The following is a 19,140-nucleotide window of genomic DNA, read 5'->3' on the forward strand; positions in this document are numbered from 1 at the left end:
TGTGACACCTGGTCATAAGTCACATTTTCCCAAGCTGTTGTAACTTTGAAAGGTCACTAAACAAATGATTGTAAATCAAGGACTACTTGCGCATTAAGTAACACTAACAATATTAAAGTACTATTGTTAAAATATTAAGTGTAGCAATAGGTAAGATTAAATCTCCTTGACCAGTTCCTTGTTTGAGAAGAACCCTTTGGTTATTCTGAAATGTTTTCAATTCTATACCTGAGAAAACCAGATTTGGGAAACTTCTGCTATATGAAGGCCCATTTATGCATAGCAATAATAGCAATAGCAGTTAGACTTATATACCGTTTCATAGGGCTTTCAGCCCTCTCTAAGCGGTTTACAGAGTCAGCATATTGCCCCCCAACAACAATCCGGGTCCTCATTTTACCCACCTTGGAAGGATGGAAGGCTGAGTCAACCTGAGCCGGTGAGATTTGAACAGCCGAACTGCAGAACTGCAGTCAGCTGAAGTAGCCTGCAGTGCTGCATTTAACCACTGCGCCACCTCGGCTCTATTGCTGTTGCTATTGAATGGTCACTAAACAAATGATTGTAAATCAAGGACTACCTGCTTGGTGTTGTTCAAATCCAAATGTTATTTTTTCCCCTTGTTGTTTAATAGATATGAGAAAATGACCAGTGGGATGTATTTGGGAGAAATAGTGAGACAGATCTTGATAGACCTTACCAAGAGAGGACTTCTGTTCAGAGGCCAGATTTCAGAATCACTGAGAAGAAGGGGAATATTTGAAACAAAATACTTGTCTCAGATTGAAAGGTATGAGTCGTGTCATACAAACAGCATTTTCTCTCCATCTCCTGTCTTCTAGTTCTCAACCTCATATGAGACAATAAACAGCTGAATAGGATTCATGATTTATTTATATGTTTTTCTTATATAAAAGGTAAAAGATTCAGTTGTGGGAGCCAGTTTGGTCTTCTCAGACACGGAGAATCAAGATGACACATTGAGTTCCAGTTAAACTGATTTCTTGCTCATATCTATACACAAGAGTCTAGTTAATGAATGGTCAGCACTAAATTGGCATTAGATAAGCATTAATGGAATTAAAGAGGGGATGGAGTGAAATTCAGCAGGTTCTGACAGGTCCTGGAGAACTGGTAGTGGAAATTTTGAGTTGTTCGGAGAACTGGTAAATGCCACTTCTGGCTGGCCCCAGAGTGGGATGGGAATGGAGATTTTGCAATATCCTTCCCTCAGGAGTGGAGAGGGAATGGGGATTTTGCAGTATCCTTCCCCTGCTACGCCCACCAAGCGACGCTCACAGAACCGGTAGTAAAAAAAATTGAATTTCACTACTGAGATGGACTTAGACCTTTTGTGGGAATGTAACAACTCCAGGCTGATTCCTCTCTTGACTCCACCCCAGGCTTTTCCTGTCCTTCTCCTACAGGTCTAGTGATTAATCTGTTGGGGTAGGAACAGGAAAATATGAATTCTAGTTCTACCTTAAGTATAGATGTCTATGAGATGACTTTGGACAAGTCATTTTCTTAGTCGTAGGAAGAATACTGTGGTTTCTGATGAATACATGAGCATTTCCATATAGCTTTCTTTGGTCTCTCTCTCTCTCTCCCTCTCTCCCTAATCTATCTATCATCTATGTAATATATTGAGAGAGGCAGACAGGCAGAGAGACAGAGAGAGAGAGAGAGAGAGAGAGAGAGAAAGAGAGAGAGAAAGAAAGAGACAGGGAGGGGAGACACACACATACACACACACATAGACAGAGACATAGAGAAACAGAGAAAGACACAGACAGACAGAGACAGAGAGAAACACAGAGACCCAGAGCGAGACACAGAGACTGTTCTACAAAGGAGTTAAAATTAGTCCTCCAGGTTTTGCTAATTTTCAATTCTTGGTCATCTTCATCATCGTTCATCATCACCATTCCCCCCTTGACTCCTGTGAGCCCCAGTTCAGGAATATCTGGATACGGAGATGTATTTTTTCTGCTGGTGATGGCCATGTCACCTTAAACATTTTAAAAATTATTTTGGGTTGTATTTCAGGGTGTTGTGACATTAAGGTAAGAGTAGCATGTAGTATTCAAGCAAAGTTCATTCTTAACTCATGGAGAACATTTGTCTATGCGATTGCTAGGTATCAAAAATGACTTGATGGCACATGATTAATCATTCTAAATCCTGCTTAAAAAGGAACCATAGTCATAAGTGGGGGGGGGATTATAATGCCAAAGAACCAACATATCAGCAAGATATTTCTTAAAAACCAGAAATGCAGCTTCCCAGTTCTTTCTAAGAAGCACCATTGAGTAATCAAAGGTGTCTGTTCCATTTTGGCTGAGACAGCGATCGCCTCGCCCTGCTTCAAGTGAGAAGAATTCTGCAACAACTCGGGCTGGATGGGACTTGTGATGACAGCATCATTGTGAAAGAAGTGTGTGGCTGTGTTTCCAAAAGAGCTGCCCAGCTCTGCGGAGCCGGATTGGCAGCTGTTGTTGAGAAGATACGTGACAACAGGAAACTTGAGCACCTCAAAACTACCATCGGAGTGGATGGTACCTTATACAAGCTACACCCACAGTGAGTATCTCTTTCAGCATCTCTTGGGTTGTAAGGATTTGTTTTTTTTGAGGGTTGTTGTTAGTTGCGAAGTCGTGTCCCATTGCGACTCCCTGGACAATGTTTCTCCAGGCCTTCCTGTCCGCTTCCATCCTCTGGAGTCCATTAAGCTCATGCCGATTGCTTCGGTGACTCCATCCAGCCACCTCATTCTCTGTTGTCCCCTTCTTCTTTTGCCCTCAATCCTTCCCAGCATTAGGCTCTTATCCAGTGAGTTCTTCCTTCTCATTAGGTGGCCAAAGTATTTGAGTTTCATCTTCAGGATCTGGCCTTCTAAAGAGCATTCAGGGTTGATCTCCTCTAGGACTGACCGATTTAATCGCCTTGCAATCCAAGGGACTCGCAGGAGTCTTCTCCAGCACCAGAGTTCAAAGGCCTCAATTCTTTGGCGCCCAGCCTTCCTTATGGTCCAACTTTCACAGCCATCCATTGCAACTGGGAAAACCGTAGCCTTCACTATATGCACTTTTGTTGGCAGGGTGATGTCTCTGCTGGTGAGGGTAGCAAAGGACTAATGAAATATTCTGCTTAGTGGATAAGAATAAAAAAGGATCTTTTTCATGCTGCAACTCTGAATTGATTGCACATTTTTGCATTAAGATGAGAACAACATTTTTTGCGGCATTCATCTAGAACTTGAAAGGAAATAAATGCTTGTGTGCAAAGAATAAGATGCCCTTTTCTTTCCAAGGGTTCTCCATCCCCATCCCCCTTCATGCCTCCCAGTTCTTCCCTATTTACAAGTAGTCCTCAACTTACTACCCTAATTGAGCCCAAAATTTCTGTTGCTAAGTGAGACAGTAGTTAAGTGAGCTTTGTCCCATTTTATGACCTTTCTTGCCACAGTTGTTAAGTGAATCACTTAAGTTGTTGTTAGCAACATGGTTGTTAAGTGATTTACAGTGATTTCCCATTGACACTGTTTGTCAGAAGGTTGCAAGAGGGGATCACATGACCCCGGGACACTGCAGCCGTCATAAATATGAGTCAGTTGCCAAGCGTTTGAATTTTGATCACGTGACCATGGGGAATGCTGCAATGGTCATCAGTGTGAAAAATGGTCATAAGTCACTTTTTTCAGTACCATTGAACGGTCACTAAATGAACTGCTTGAAATCAAAGATTACCTGTATTTATACTAGAGTTGGAAGAACTATCCATCTGGTTTAGTTCCAAGTTGGGAGAAAGGCACTGGAGACAAAATGGAGGCTGGAGGCTGATTGGAAAGAGGGCCCATTTATTGATGAAGCAGCAGCACATGGGTGGTTCTGGGCAGCTGACCACATGGACACATTGAGAGTGAGGTGGTATTTATACCTTCTCTTGGACTTTGCACTTGAGCTTCCTGTTCCTGCGCAAGAACATGTATTCTATTGGCTGTTGTCAGACTCCCATGGGGCCATGTGAGGTCATATTTGTCGGAGCTTCCAGGTTTAGTTGAAGCTTGGAGGGTGATGATGTAATGAAGAGACTTGTGTTCTGAAAGGGTGTTGGGCAATTCTTATTTTGTCTTTTTTTTTTAAAAGTTTTTTATTTTTCCCTTTCAAATTCATTCATAGATATACATTCTTATAATTGCTATTTAACACTTGTCTATTTATCATTAGTCTCTATACTCATTTTTACACACATATATAATACAGTTTGGGTCACTTTCTTGCCACCCCGTGCTTCCATCTTATTTTGCAACAACCTTACTTCTTCCATCTTCTCAACCTCCTTTGTTTACCGTCTTCTTTCCTCCTCTCCGTCCTTCTTTCTTCTTACCCTCTCTTTCCCTTCTCCTCCTCCCTTCTGCTCTTCCTTACCCTCTCTCCTACTCTTAATTCCCCACTCTTACTTTCTCTGCTTAACCCTTTCTTCTTTTCCCTTCTCATCCCCCTTCCTTTCCGTTGTTGCCCTTACTTATTTATTTTCTCTAATGGGTTCCCGGGGTGGCATTTCAGCAATTCCAACTTTATATTTTCATACAAATAATTTTCTCTATTTACATTGTGTCTTAATGGCTTTGTCCTGGTTTGGATCTTGTCTTTCGTCTTGTAGATAGGATGGCCCAGTCTTTCTTAATGGACACCAAATATCTGCTGGGGCCAGGGAGCTGATGCTGAATTTCTGTCTTCCTTAAGATTTCTTTTTCTCTTTTAGGGGAAATATAATACTCTGCCTTTTTAAATATTTCTCAAAATATTTCATTCTTCTAGGAGAGATGACTTCCCTCACTAGTGGTTTTTTGCTATACAATCATAACACAGCCTTCATTTTGGCTGCAGTCTGTGAGGGCAACAGACCGAAGTTGCCTTTAATTGTGCTGGTCTTGAAGAAGACCGTCTAATCCAGCGGTCACCAATTGGTGGTCCGTGGACCACTGGTGGTCTGCGCGAAAATTTTGGTGGTCTGGAGAAAAATCTTTGCATTTTTAATATTGCACTAACTCAGCGATTCTCAAACTATGCCCCCTGGGCCAGATACATCCCGCCAAAGCAATTAATCTTGCTCGCTGATGGGATGGGGTCCTTCAGGCACTTAGCTTGGCTGCCTATTTGGCAGCCCTTCCCTCCTTTCCTGGGAGTCCAGGCGCTTCAGTGAGCGGTGCATGAAAACTTCAGCCAGGCTCCTCAAGAGAGAGTTTGCAGGGAGCCGATCTAGGGCCTGGGCTGGCTACAAGACAAAAGTTCGTTCTTGGCCGTATTTGAGATTCTTAGCTGCAATGGACAGCAAAACTAGGGTTGATCTCAGGCGCTTCTCTCTGCTAACAGGCGGCCAAGCTAAGTGCCTAAAGGACCCCATCCCGTCATTAATTTAGATTAGTGGTCTGCGGGATTTAAAATTATGAATTTAGTAGTCCTAGAGGTCTGAAAGGTTGGTGACCCCTGGTCTAATCAGCATCATCCCTCCAGTTTAACAAGCAGACATTCTAGAGTGGAGTTTCTCAGCTTCAAAATGTGGGGATTTCAACTCCCAGAATTCCCCAGCCAGCTTGATGGCAGAAGGTTTCTGGGAATTGAAGTTCACACATCTTAAAGCTGCTGAGGTTAAGTAATACTCCCATAGAGATTGCAGGAGTACCACTTTATTATTATAGTGTAACAGCAGTATATATTATAATATAATGACAGAATCAGGCACAACTATCCACTCTCCAAATTCCTTTTCCCTTTCAAATTCACGTTGTTGCGTAGTTTCGATACATAGACCAATCTTTCTCCTGCCATCTGCATGGAAAGCAGAATTTCTAAATCACTTGTCATGTGCTTTTTTATGAATGGAAAGTTTCATAAATGTGTACTCCATCAAACCCATAGAATAGAAGCCTTCTGTTATGCCAACGGTGGTGTAAGAATTCTTCTATGTTAAAGAAATGCAATATCACTTTCATTGTTAGAAGGCTATCATGAATATTTTATAGGTACTCTGCTTCACTAATGCACCTGAAAATAGTCTTAAGAAGTTTTCTAGCATCACTAAATCAGCTTAATAATTTATTTATCAAGCTTGCTATTTTTTGAAGTTTTTAATGTCGGAGCTTGGCAGCCTTTTTTCGCTGGGAGATCGCTCGGGCCATCACAGGCATCCCCGACATGAGTGACGTCAACCTGGCCACACCCACCCTGGCCCAAGGACAAACCAGTAGTGGTTTCCTATCGGTTCGGACTGGTTCAGCCGAATAGATAGTAACTCGGCCAGACACATGACTGTACCGGTTCTATCCTGAGCGCCGCCATCTTTATTTTCTGTTCTGCACATGCTCAGAAAAATCTTCATTGAAAAAATGTAATCCCCCCCCCTTTTTTTAATGGTGTGCGCATGCCAGTCCAGAGAGGTCCCAGAAATGGGCCATTTTTCGCAAAAACAGTGGTGTTTTTGCCTTCCCCCCAGCCCCCAGAAGCACCCTGCAGGCTTCAGCAGGGCTGGGGGGAGGCAAAAATGCTCCTGATTTGGAAAAAAAAGCGACCCATTTTCTGCCCATTTTTCGCAAAAATGGGGGTGTTTTTGCCTTCCCCCAGCCCTGCTGAAGGCTGCAGAGTATTCCTGGAGGACCAAAACATTTTTTTCTTATTGAGTAGTTTGCAGGCGCTCCCTTAGCTCTGGCGAGACTGAAGCCCTCCCCCCCATGGTCAAAACATTTCGCCACTGTTTCGGTGGGCATGGCTTGGTGAGGGGGTCATGTGACTGAGTGTGCATGAGTGACGTCAAGTTGGCCACGCCCACTCAGTCACTTGCCCCATCTAGCCACACCCACCAAAGCGGTAGTTAAAAAAAATGGAAACCCACCCCTGGGACAATCTTGATGTGGCCCTTAATGAAATCGAGTTTGACTCCCCTGTTGTAGAAGACCAGAAAAGAACAAGGGGAGGGAGATGGACACTGTGATCAATAACCTTCTAAATAAGAACTGGTGGAGCAAGAGATAAAGGAAAAGGTTTACGTTGACGTTGACGTTGACGTTGATTTTATTTATATGCTACCCTTTTCTCCTGAAGGGGGCTCAGGGCGGCTCACAACTCAACCAGGGAAGGGGGATACAAACAAGAATTTAAAACGACATAAGCAACAATGCATAATTAAAACACAACAGTCATACCAATTCGAGACGGGGGCAACAGTTCTTTAGCCCCAGGCCTGTCGGAACAGCCAGGTTTTAAGGGCTTTGCGGAAGGCCTGGAGGGTGGTGAGGGTTCGAATCTCCACGGGGAGTTCGTTCCAGAGGGTCGGAGCAGCCACAGAGAAGGCTCTCCTCCGGGTAGTCGCCAGTCGGCACTGGCCGGCGGATGGAATTTGGAGGAGGCCTAATCTGTGGGATCTAATTGGTCGAGTGGAGGTAATTGGCAGCAGGCGGTCTCTCAAGTACCCAGGTCCAATACCATAAAGTTACATCTGCAACATGTTTAAATCCTTTGCTCTTACAAAGAACAAACAAGGAGACCTCATTTACTGACTGACCTGTTTAGCAACTGTTTAAAGTTACAAGGGCACTGACAAAGTAACATTATGACCCATTCTGGGTGCTCACAACCATTGCAACGTCCCTGTAAACAATAAACAGTAATAGAGCTGGAAGGGACCTTGGGAGTCATCTAGTCCAGCCCTTTGCTCACGTAAGAGACCTGTACTAGAGATTCGAACCGCCGAACTGCCAACCTTTCTGATCGACAAGCTCAGTGTTGTAGCCACTGAGCCACCTAGTCAGGCTTTTTTTTGTGATCATGTGATCGAGATTCTGATGCTTTGCAACCAGTGGATGGCCACTTGATCATTATAACTGAGCTTCACAGTTAACGTCTCACAAGCAGAGACAATGGAGAAGAAATAGCAATACATGGTCATGTGATGTCTCACTTAATGACTGCAAGTGATTCACTTAACCACAGTGTAAGTGAGGTTGTAAACTTAACAGGATCTCTTACTTATCAACCATGCGCTTTAGCAACAGAATTACCAGCCCCAAATGTGGTGATTAAATGACAATTGCCGATATAATAAAAAGGTAAAGGTTCCCCTCGTACATATCTGCTAGTCGTTCCTGACTCTAGGGGGCGGTGCTCATCTCCGTTTCAAAGCCGAAGACCTAGCGCTGCCCGAAGATGTCTCCGAGGTCATGTGGCCACCATGACTAAATGCCAAAGGCGCACGGAACGCTGTTACCTTCCCACCAAAGGTGGTTCCTATTTTTCTACTTGCATTTTTACATGCTTTCGAACTGCTAGGTTGGCAGAAGCTGGGACAAGTAAAAGGAGGCCACCCTGTTACACGGTGCTAGGGATTCGAACCACTGAACTGCTGACCTTTCTTATCAACAAGCTCGGCATCTTAACCAATGAGCCACTGTCTCCTTTAGCCAGTATACTACATACTGCATAATGTTCTAATTGATGTGAGAGCAAAGTTTGCCTTCTTAACTTGGGCGCACACTGCAAAATTTTGCCCTCATTGGACTGAGAACATTACAAGACATTCAGAGTATCCTCTTCACACTGCGCCCCCACCCCTCTCCAGTCTTTGCAACCTAAACCATTTCTTACATTTGCAATTGGATTGTGCAAAACATCGTATATGTCAAAATTTGCTTGTGTTTCTTCTTTTTCCGTTTAGCTTTTCTAGGATTTTGCAAGAAACGGTGAAGGAGCTGGCACCACAATGTGATGTCACTTTTATGCTGTCTGAAGATGGAAGTGGGAAAGGAGCAGCCTTAATTACAGCGGTGGCTAAACGGATGCACCACATTGCTGAAAATTAAATTGATCTCCCAGACCTGAATGGGCAAGAAGGATCAACTGTAAAAATTCCTACACACACAGTTGTGGCACTGATCAAGCCAATCAGGGTCAATTTTTGCGGTTGATGGTCAGAAAGAACACAGGATACAAGCCGTCATGTCAAAACGGATGGAGATTTTGCCTTCTCTGGACACTGGGTCCTAAGTTGCCTGGTATACAACACCGTATTTCATATTTCTTCCTTGTGCCTAACACAATTCAAAATATTAAATGGCCAAGTTCTCTAGGTTTGTTTTAAAGAAATCAGCTTCTTTGGAGTGTATTTATACAATCCCTGCTCTTTGTCCTAACATAGTAATTTCTTGTTAATGTTAAAATATCATTTGTATTGCATAAATACTTATTGGAGAGTAGGTATAATATACCATAGCTATGTACTGGGAGCGGATGCTGTTTACCTGCTGCAGTATTTTTTTCCACAGAATATGAAGGTTGGAAGTGATCACCTAGTCCCGTGATGGCGAACCTATTGCATGCATGCCAGAGGTGGCACACAGAGCCCTTTCTGTGGGCACGGGTGGCGTCGCCAGCTGCTCTTCTGATTTAAAAAACAGGCTGTTTTGGGGGGCTGTTTTCAGGCCGTTTTCGGGTTGTTTTCAGGCCAACAAATTGCCTGAAAATGGCCTGAAAACAGCCCGAAAAGCAGCCAAAAAACAGGCATGCATGCACCAACCAGCTGGTCTTCAGAATTCCAGCATTCTGGCACATGCGCACACATGCACGCGTGCTCCGGTTTGGGCATTCAGTGTCAAAAAGGTTCGCCATCACTGACTTAGTCAATCCCACTACCCAGTGGAGGAATCCACCATTATAGCATCCCCAACAGATGCCTAACCAACAGTGGTGGGTTCCGGATCCCGTCGCAACCGGCATACTGCGACGGGGCTGTGTGTCCACCACGTGCACGCATGCTATGCCGCATGTGCAGCCACTGCCCGCGACACTCCAGCTGCTCGGTGGAGCATTGTGCAGGTGCTGTACGCTTCATGCGCATACGCTGTATGCTGAGTGTGCATGTGCTGTATGCTGAGTGCGCATGGGCAAATGGCCCAGTTGGGTCAAATACAGATAAGGAATGCAGGCGGGCGGGTGGGTCCTCTGAAGCACCGTAGTGAACGATCCCTGCTACTCCCAGCAGGCACTGGGACACCCGTACCAGCTGGAACCCACCAGTGCTACCAGGCAACAAGAAGGCTAATGCATAACATATAATAAATTAATGTTTTCCCCCATAAAAGTTCTCTCTCAGGTGACCCTCATTATATTTTAAGTTGTCTTGCATTTATTTGATGTTGCTTTTCAAAAACGAAGTCCATTCGATTTCAATGCATCTTTAAATACGGCTGAGAGAGCAGAAAAAGAAATTCCTCGTGCATTTTCTTGAAAAAGCAAGAGTTTGTTGTCCCCTATCAAGTTTGAACAGCTATTTTTCTAGAGACATTCAAGCAGCTTAAACCTTGGTTCTTGTGACAAGTGCTTACTTAATAACGGTAGTAGCCCACTGTTGGAAGAAATGTAATGTCCTTCTGGGTTCAGCTCCCAGTGGGGCAAAAGACACTGGAAACATGGAGGCTGCTTGGAAAGATGGTTTAACGGTGGGCAGGATCACATGGCTTGAGCTCCAGAACAGAAAGGGGGGATCACAAGCTTCCAGATGTTGGGTGAAGAAGAAAAGAGAGAGAAAAAAGGGGCTTGCTGAGAATTCCTGAGTTTTTGATACTCCCTGTTCGGCCCCGCCTCTCTGTTTCCTGTTCCTGTGTAAGAAATGTATTCTGATTAGCTGTCAGACTCCAAGGGGTGGCAGCGGGGGGCGGGGGGGGTGGTCTTAGCTAACTTTGTAGGTTATGTGTCTTTTGAATCCCTAGCTTGGTTGAGCATTGCTTCTTCCCAGGTGCCCTATGGTGAGATGGGTAAAGGGCTAATGCTATCATGCCTTAATCCCATCACCCTGGATCTGAAGGGGGATCTTTGTAATGTAGAATAGACTGGCTCTGGCCTTTTAATGGCCCATTGAAGGTGGGGGCTATTAAGAGTGAGTCTGTTTCCTGCCTAAAAACATGTTTCTCCCTTTCTGATCCAGTGAAATATAATATTTTGCCTTTTCAATATTTCCCAGAATATTTCATTTTTCTAGGAGAGAGTGGATGCTAACTTCCTACACCACAAAAATTAGAATACTACAGCACCTGAAGGTTATTTCCTCCAAGGGTTCGTTTTAATGCTTCAATTCTCCGGGATTGGGCGGCCTATAAATCTATTAAATACAAATACAATACAATTCCATATCCTGCTTAAAATTATGTGAAACCCTCCTCTTCGAACAATATTCTCTCCTTACATTTAAAAAAATAATTCTATAATCTATTTTGCAAAGGATTTCGATCTCACTTTTTCACCAACCAAAGCTGGGTGTTTTTTTTAAGTTATCTTCAATATATTTTAGCCTCATGGCAACCATCCATGTGGCATTTCTGTCTACACCTCTAGAGGGCGCTAGAGAATAAGTACAGCTGCTGAATCCTTCAGTTGATTTTACTTCAATCCTTCATGTACTGAAGACAGTTTACACATGGAAATATGTTTTACTGTGGGCCGCATGGGGTGTGATTTGCATGCTGCCTGCATCCCATGGACAGGGCTTCACTTGTTTGAGGGGCCCAGTTTCTGGCATGCTGTGTACCGGTGCTGGTCCATGGACTGGGATTGGGAATCCCCTGGTTTAGGATACTTTTGCAAGTGATCAATTAATGCCATTTACAAATGTCTAGTTTGATGAAAAGAAGGACTAGGGGAGACATGATACCAGTGTTCCAATATCTCAGGGGTTGCCACAAAGAAGATGGAATCAAACTATTCTCCAAAACAACTCAGGGTAGAACAAGAAGCAATAGGTAGAAACTAATCAAGGAGAGAAGCAACTTAGAACTGAGGAGAAATTTCCTGACAGTTATAACAATTAATCAGTTGAACAACTTGCCTCCAGAAGTTGTGAATGCTCCAACACTGGAAGTTTTTAAGAAGATGCTGAATAACCATTTGTCTGAAGTGGTTTAGGATTTCCTGCCTAGGCAGGGGGTTGGACTAGAAGACCTCCAAGGTCCCTTCCAACTCTTCTATTCTATTCTATTCTATTCTATTCTATTCAAATGTTCATTAAATTTACCTTAGGAAAAAGAGCAATAGCCAGAATATATATAGTCTTCTGCTCTCTTCATTATACTAAAAGCATTTCCAACATTATTTCCACATAAGGGAGTGAAAAAGATCTAGACCAGGTTTCCTGCTATCTATTTCCCTGTGACATTGATAAATGTGGCCGCGACATGCTGAACCTTTTAATGTGGTACATTTTAAATTTTTGCAAAGGAAAAAGATGCAAATTAGATCCACTGTACTTCAGTAGGCTTCATACCTGTTTTTCTTTCTTTCTTTTTTCTTTTAAGATTTTTTTATTTTTATTTTTATTACAAATAGGTATATCAAATCAATGTGTGAACAGTGTGGCACTTGGGTGTCATACATTCTAATACAAATAAAACTAATAAAGTTAATCATGATTATTACATTCAATCAACATATTTCTAATAATGATACTTATTTATATTAGGTTGCAATCTGTCATTATTCAAATGTTCCATGTTTTCTCTTGTTATTACTTTTATTTTATTATACAAAGGTGTATACACTAATATTTCCCCTTCTCTTATTTCTATCATTTATTCTAGCTTTTAATCATGTCATCCTTTATTTAAAATATTTTCCTTTCTATCCTAGCTAACTTCTAATCATGTCACCTGCCTAAAAGGAAAAAAAGAAAAAAGAGAAAAGCAAATCAGAACAACAAAAAAAAATATCCAAAAACATATACCTGTTTTTCTTAATCACCAGTCAATCATGCTAGAAATAAAATTGTACTGTATTGTGTTGTTCCAGTGATGTTAATAATACACTTTCCTTGCCCTTGTATACTGGAGAGAGAGTCAGAGAGACAGATAATGGTTTTAATCAGATACAGCTTGATCTCTTCTCATCTTTTTCCTATCTGGAAATGATGAAACAATAAAAATGGAAATGGGAGAAAAGGAATCACAGAATTCAACAACATCTGGACAACAAAAGCACTTGAATTTTACATCAACAAACATTTCTTACTTGAAACAATATGAGGGCAAAACTTAGTGTGCTCAGTACATTTCAGCATTAAGTAGCTATTAAATAACTCTGAAAGAATATCCTTTACAATGGGCAGAAATATCTCAGTACAAAGGGAACACACATTTCTTTGAAAAATATCTGGCTTTGTTTATTAAAACAAAATAGTATATTTTTTCAGCTGCTTTTGTCCTTTTTTTTTTTCTTTCATTGGTAGCACAGAATTCCTGCAAATCTGAATGTTCTGGTTGCAAATATCAAGAAAATGTGTGCTGTGCTGGCTGGAGAATTCTGGGAGTTGAAGTCCATGCATCTTTAAATTGCTGAGACTGAACATACTTGTTTCTGCTGACTTCTTTTCCCAACCTAAATTCTGCAGTGATCTTCCTTTCACTAGGCGAGCTTAAAGTTGACCTAAACAAATAATAAACATTGCTCCTTGAACAGATAAAACTGAGAAAGAATTGAGCTATTTTAGGAAGAGAAAGTAATCTGACCACATAAGTAGAACTGGCAGACAAACAATGAATTGCAATATCTGTTGAGCTTCTCACTCTTTTATCAACGCTTCCCAGTTTTCCGTCTGCTATCTTCTTTCTGGCTATCATTAACCAAACATACAGGCGCTTTTGTGTACTTAGAGAAGGGTACGAGTTAAATGCACCATAATCCCTCTGGAGGGTCCTATTTCAGTTTGACTGCTATCATCAGTTATAATCCTTTTTTGTTATTATTTGCTACTAAAGCCTTTTGAACAACACCTACATTTTCTCAAATCACGGGGAGTTAAAAGTTTGGGGTGCTGCTAATGTCAGATTTGAATGCAAATGACTTTTATTTTAGGAATTACGCACGCATGAATGTATATATGTATAACTTCTTCATCTATGCAATAGATGCAATCTATGCAATTAAATAAAGCATAAAATCTTAGGCATGCAAATATTACTATTGCTCTTGGTAATAGCCTGTCATTAATTTAAGACACTTCAATGGTTCTGATTTCCTTTCAAATCTCTATGATCTTTATAACTTTCTAGAAAGAGAGGTGAGATTTGTCGGCCAACATTTGTCTGTCAAAATTCTTAGAAAGTAGTCTTAATTTGGAAGAATCCTCTAATTTTTTTTAAAATGTCATGTCGAACAGACATGAACATGCTCCAAATTGAATGCCTTTAGATGAGTAAACAGTAATGGAATTGGTAGAAAAGTTTCCCCTGTTCGTATTGTTCAAATTAGATACTAAATTGGAGTAGTCGGTTTGGAAGATTGGGTAAGCCAATTTACCCCAATCAAATATTCTAGATTACTGCAACACACTCTACATGGGGCTACCCTTGAAGTATATTTGGAAACAAAGCAACGGTACACACATTCCTAGGACCTCCTAGGGCTGCAGGTATAACACCATTGCTGCATGAGTTACGTTGGTTATGAGTTTGTCTGGATCCAAATCAAGGTGCTGGCCTATCAGTGGCCAGCGGAGCTGGCAGCAGATTCGGACAGTGAGGTGGTTGGGGAGGTACATGGGCCAGTCCTGGAGTCTGGGGAAGGCTCTGACGAGGGCTCTGTGTTGAAGACAGAGAGGGGCCAGGCCCATCTGACCGTTATCAGCTGCCTTCAAAGTCAGACATCAGTGAGGGAGACGAACAGCTGGAGCCTGTTCCCAGTGTGCGCATGTGCAGAGTTGCCAGACGAAGGAAACAGCTAAAGAACAGGGGTTGACTTAGGAGTAAGGACACAGGTGGATGATGAATGGCCCCTCCCAGAGGAAATAAAAGAGGAGTGAAAGGGGAGGCTTCCCCCAGAGCATGAAGCAAACTGCTTGTCCCGACAAAAAACCCTTTTATTAATTTCCTGTGAATTCTGCTCATTCACATCCAGCAAAGTCTTTTGAGGGAGAATTTACAATCACAGACCCTATCTGGCTTGTAACCTTCCCCTGCCATGCCCACCAAACCAGGCCCACAGAACTGGTAGTAAAAAAATTGAATCTCACCACTCCTCTGGCCCCCTCTCTGCCTCCAACACAGAGCCCTCATCAGAGTCTTCCCCAGACTCCGGGGAAGGACTGGTCCATATTCTTCCCCAACCTCCTCACTGGCCGAATCACTGGCTGCTGGCGGGCCACAACACTGTCTATCTCTTGGATTTCTTAGCTGCAGTTTTAGTACAGTTTTTAATAATATTTTAATTTGTGCAGCTTTAATGTTTCAATATTCTAATTATGTTTTATTTGTTTTATAATTGTAAGTGACCCAGAGTCAATTTATAGGGAAGATAGGTGGCATAAAAATTAACAAATAAAGTAAATAAATATTCTCCAAATGCTTCAGGGACTGCAGAGTTGGAATCTTGAAACCTCGTAATTCCGGTTGATCTAGAAGACGCTAGGTTGAGGAAGGCTGGAGTAAAGAGGTCCCTGGATAAAGAGGTGTAGTTTCTGCTTTATTCGTAATGATCGCTGATTTTATAGTGGAGCCATTTGTTGTCCAGACAGGCTGGTTCTATTGAGTGATGATGTGAATTAAATCTTTGGAGAGGTGCCAATTTGGCCTGGTTTAACTCTAGAGCCTTCGATATCCACTTTCGTACTGGCATAAAGCCTGAAAGTTTAATCTTGCATTGCGTCTGTGGTCTCTAACACATCCTTGCTCAAAAACAGCAACAGTTTTGAAGAGGAATTTGTGCAAAGAGGGAAAAAAACCCATCACAAGCTACCCCTTGCTTAAAGGTAAAGTTAAAGGCTCCTCTTACACATATGTGCTAGTTGTTCTGGACTCTAGAGGGAGGTGCTCATCTCCGTTTCAAAGCCGAAGAGCCAGCGCTGTTCGAAGACATCTCCGTGGTCATGTGGCCAGCGCGACTAAATGCCGAAGGGGCACAAAACTCTGTTACCTTCCCACCAAAGGTGGTCCCTATTTTTCTACTTGCATTTTTACCTGCTTTCGAATTGCCAGGTTGGCAGAAGCTGGGACAAGTAACGGGAGCTCACTCAGTTACGCAGCACTAAGGATTCGAACTGCTAAACTGCTGACCTTTCTGATCGACAAGCTCAGCGTCTTAGCCACTGAGCCACCGTGTCCCCCTAACCCCTCTGCTTATAGTTAGGTAATTTGACATTTGGGAGATGCATATGCTGGGCTTCCCTAAACGTTGCATGTCTTAAATTTGCTTTCCCCAAAAAGACCTTTGCAGACCTGCCAACTGTCAGTGGGATGGCCGTCTCTTCTGGTGTCACATTTCTCAAAAGCACTCCTTGTCCTTCTCACTAATATCACCGAAATAGTTTTTCCCATGAGTGCCATTCCAGTTTGGACGGGTGTGATCTTTCTACCCACTGAAAGAATCCTTCAAGAGGTGCACTGCCGATAAAAATCTCCTTACGGGAAATGTGAGTAAAGTACTGAAATCTGTCTCACAGTGGATTCTTACATTTTCCCCCTCCATCTATTCTGCTGTCTTTCAATAAAATGTAGGAAGTTAACACCCACCCCTCTTTTGGGAAAATGAAATATTTTAGGAAAGATTAAAACGGCAGAATATTTCCTCTAAAAGGGAGGCAGAAATTCAGCTCCCCCCCCTTGTCAATGGGCCATTAAGGCCTGAGCTAGTCTATTCTACATAACAAAGATCTACTTTCTTCAAGCAGAGCCATAATAGGACTTGCCCAAAGCCCTTTCATTACGTCATCACCCAGCAAGGCTCAACAAACTTGGGACTCAAAACACAACCTACAAAGTTATCCTTGCATGGCCCCATGAGAGTCTAACAACGAATCAGAATATAAGCTCAAATTCAAAAGCCTAGAGAGGGCATAAAACCCATGGACTCTCAACATCTCTGCCCTTTCTTGCCCAGGACCTCAAACCATGTAATTCTGTCCACCATTAAAACCATCTTTCCAAACAGCCACCATGTTTCCAGTGTCTTTCTCCCCACTTGGAACTGAACCCAGAAGTATATTTCTTCCAAAAAATGTTATTGTATTTTTTCCAGGTATATGCGGACAAACTGAGGGTATGTTTGAGCTTAATGTCACTTTTTCAAATTGTTTATGGTTCTTTAATTTTAAAAGTACAAATAAATGCAGAGCCTCTTTCTTCCAAAATTACTTTGACAGTAATTTTATATCCCATTTTATGCAGCCCATCATCATAAAAATCATCTCACCCTTGGAGCAGATAACATACATTTGAATGTATCCACCTGGTTTTTATTTCTCCTAAAATAAAGGATTTCTCAGGCCCCCTTGGTTAGTTTTATCATGGTTTTTTTCTCAAATATGCAACAGTCATATTCTGCAGAGAATTGTCAAACATGGAAGTTATGCATCTTATATATGGAATGTGTCAGGGTTCCAAATAGCGTCCAAAAGTAAATCAGAGCCCAAGGCAAAGTATTGCTCAAAGATCCAATTTATTAAGAGAGCCATGTTGACACATCTGGGAAATCTGAATCTGAAAGCTTCCCGGTTTTCCCCACCCAGTTGAAAGTTCAAGATCTTGCCTCCACACCCACAAGTCCATCACATGGTCCAATCTTCCACTGCCATGCTGGCAATTCCACCCATCCAGTTCCGGTCAGGTGCAGAGGTGCAGAGACAAAGGATGACCTTGGCTTTCTAGAAAGAATTTTGTTATGGCTACATATCATCTAACTCCGTACAATCCCCCCTCCCATTTTCCCACAATAGAAAATGCATAGCAGAATGATAGAAAGGGTGGCAGGCCAACGATCCAAAAGAAAAGATGGCTGCAGGCCTGACAGAATGTCCCTAAAGAAGGAGCACAGAGAAACAGAGAAAGTGAGAGAGGTTTTCTAATGGTGTTGTGAAATTGAGTTAAAGAACTGTAGTGATGGCTATGTTAAGTTTTCTGATAAGTGGTAAAATTTACAATAGAAAGGTTTCCCCCAAGGGAATGTTAGAACATCTACATCTACATCAGGGTTGTCAAACTCAAGGCCTGGGGGCCAGATCCGGCCCGTGATCCGTCAAAAGCGCGGACGGCAAAAGCGCGATCGACAAAATCGCGCCTTTGACGTCATCACAGTGCGACGAAAAAGATCGAAAAATTCAAATAAAAATTAATAAAAATTAAATTAAAGCAAGCCGATTCACATAAAGGTAAGGGTTAGGGTTAGGGTTAGGGTTAGGGTTAGGTTAAGGGTTAGGGTTAGCTTTAGAGCGTTAGCGTTAGCGTTAGGGTTAGGATAAGGGTTAGCGTTAGGTTTTTCGTTACTTTAACGGTTAGGTTTTGGGTTAGGTTTAGGGTTAGGTTAAGAGTTAGGTTTAGGGTTAGGTTTAGGGTTAGGTTTGGGGGGCTTAGGGTAAGGTTTTCGCTTTATTTTTACAATTTTTTGATCTTTTTCGTCGCGCTGTGATGACGTCACAGCGCGCTTTTGTCGAGCGCGATTTTGTCCTACGCGCTTTTGTGGTGGAACCGATCCGGCCAGCAGGGTGTTAGTTCTGGCCAACGAGGCCACCCTGGAAATAATGAAGGACCGGCCCGCAGTATCTCTGCCAGTGAAAACATTTTTGCTGACAGAGGATTGCAGGAGGCCGTCGCAGCCGAAAATGGAGCTTGGGAGCCTGTTTTCACTGGCAGAGTGAACCACGATAGGCTTCCCCGACACGAATGACGTCAAGCTGGCCACACCTACCCTGGCCACGCCCCCCCGCCCCCCCTGACGTCAAACACAAGCCTAACAGGACCTTCAACGAAATCGTGTTTGACAGCCCTGATCTAGATTTACAACTCAGAAACAAAGGGGTTATAGTTCAAATCTGGGCATGCTCCCAGACAGAAAAATAGATTAAAAAATAAAAACCGAAGACAACAGCTTGGCTTTGTGGTTAGAGTGCTGTTGATCATCTAAAACCCATTCACCCAATGGCTTAGCAATAGCTCAGCTTTCTCTTCATACTTACATTATAAGCACAGTGCAGTTTCTCACAAGTGATTGTTAACAGTAGCTTTGTCTGCCCGAAGCTTTGCCAGCTTTAATATTATGCTCTATACAAAATGGGCTCATTTATAAGTGTAAGTGAGGTTTAAGCCAGGGGTCCCCAAATTCTTCACTCCTACTA

General features: G+C 42.5%; 1 protein-coding gene across 2 annotated transcripts in view; it reads left to right on the plus strand.

The window, feature by feature from the left end:
• LOC106551319 (hexokinase HKDC1) overlaps positions 1-13,226 on the plus strand; it is a 57,585-nt gene extending 44,359 nt beyond the window's left edge. For both annotated transcript variants that reach the window (XM_087702335.1, XM_087702336.1), the window contains 3 exons: positions 635-790; positions 2,350-2,583; positions 8,713-13,226. In XM_087702335.1, coding sequence (XP_087558461.1) covers positions 635-790; positions 2,350-2,583; positions 8,713-8,857 — 535 coding nt within the window. In that variant the 3' untranslated portion in view covers positions 8,858-13,226. The remainder of the gene's footprint in view (positions 1-634; positions 791-2,349; positions 2,584-8,712) is intronic.
• Positions 13,227-19,140: the final 5,914 nt, after the last annotated feature.

Source organism: Thamnophis sirtalis, unplaced genomic scaffold, assembly GCF_051295495.1.
Source record: "Thamnophis sirtalis isolate CommonGarterSnake01/CBP01778 unplaced genomic scaffold, rThaSir2_p1.2 scaffold_15, whole genome shotgun sequence".
NCBI lineage: Eukaryota > Metazoa > Chordata > Lepidosauria > Squamata > Natricidae > Thamnophis > Thamnophis sirtalis.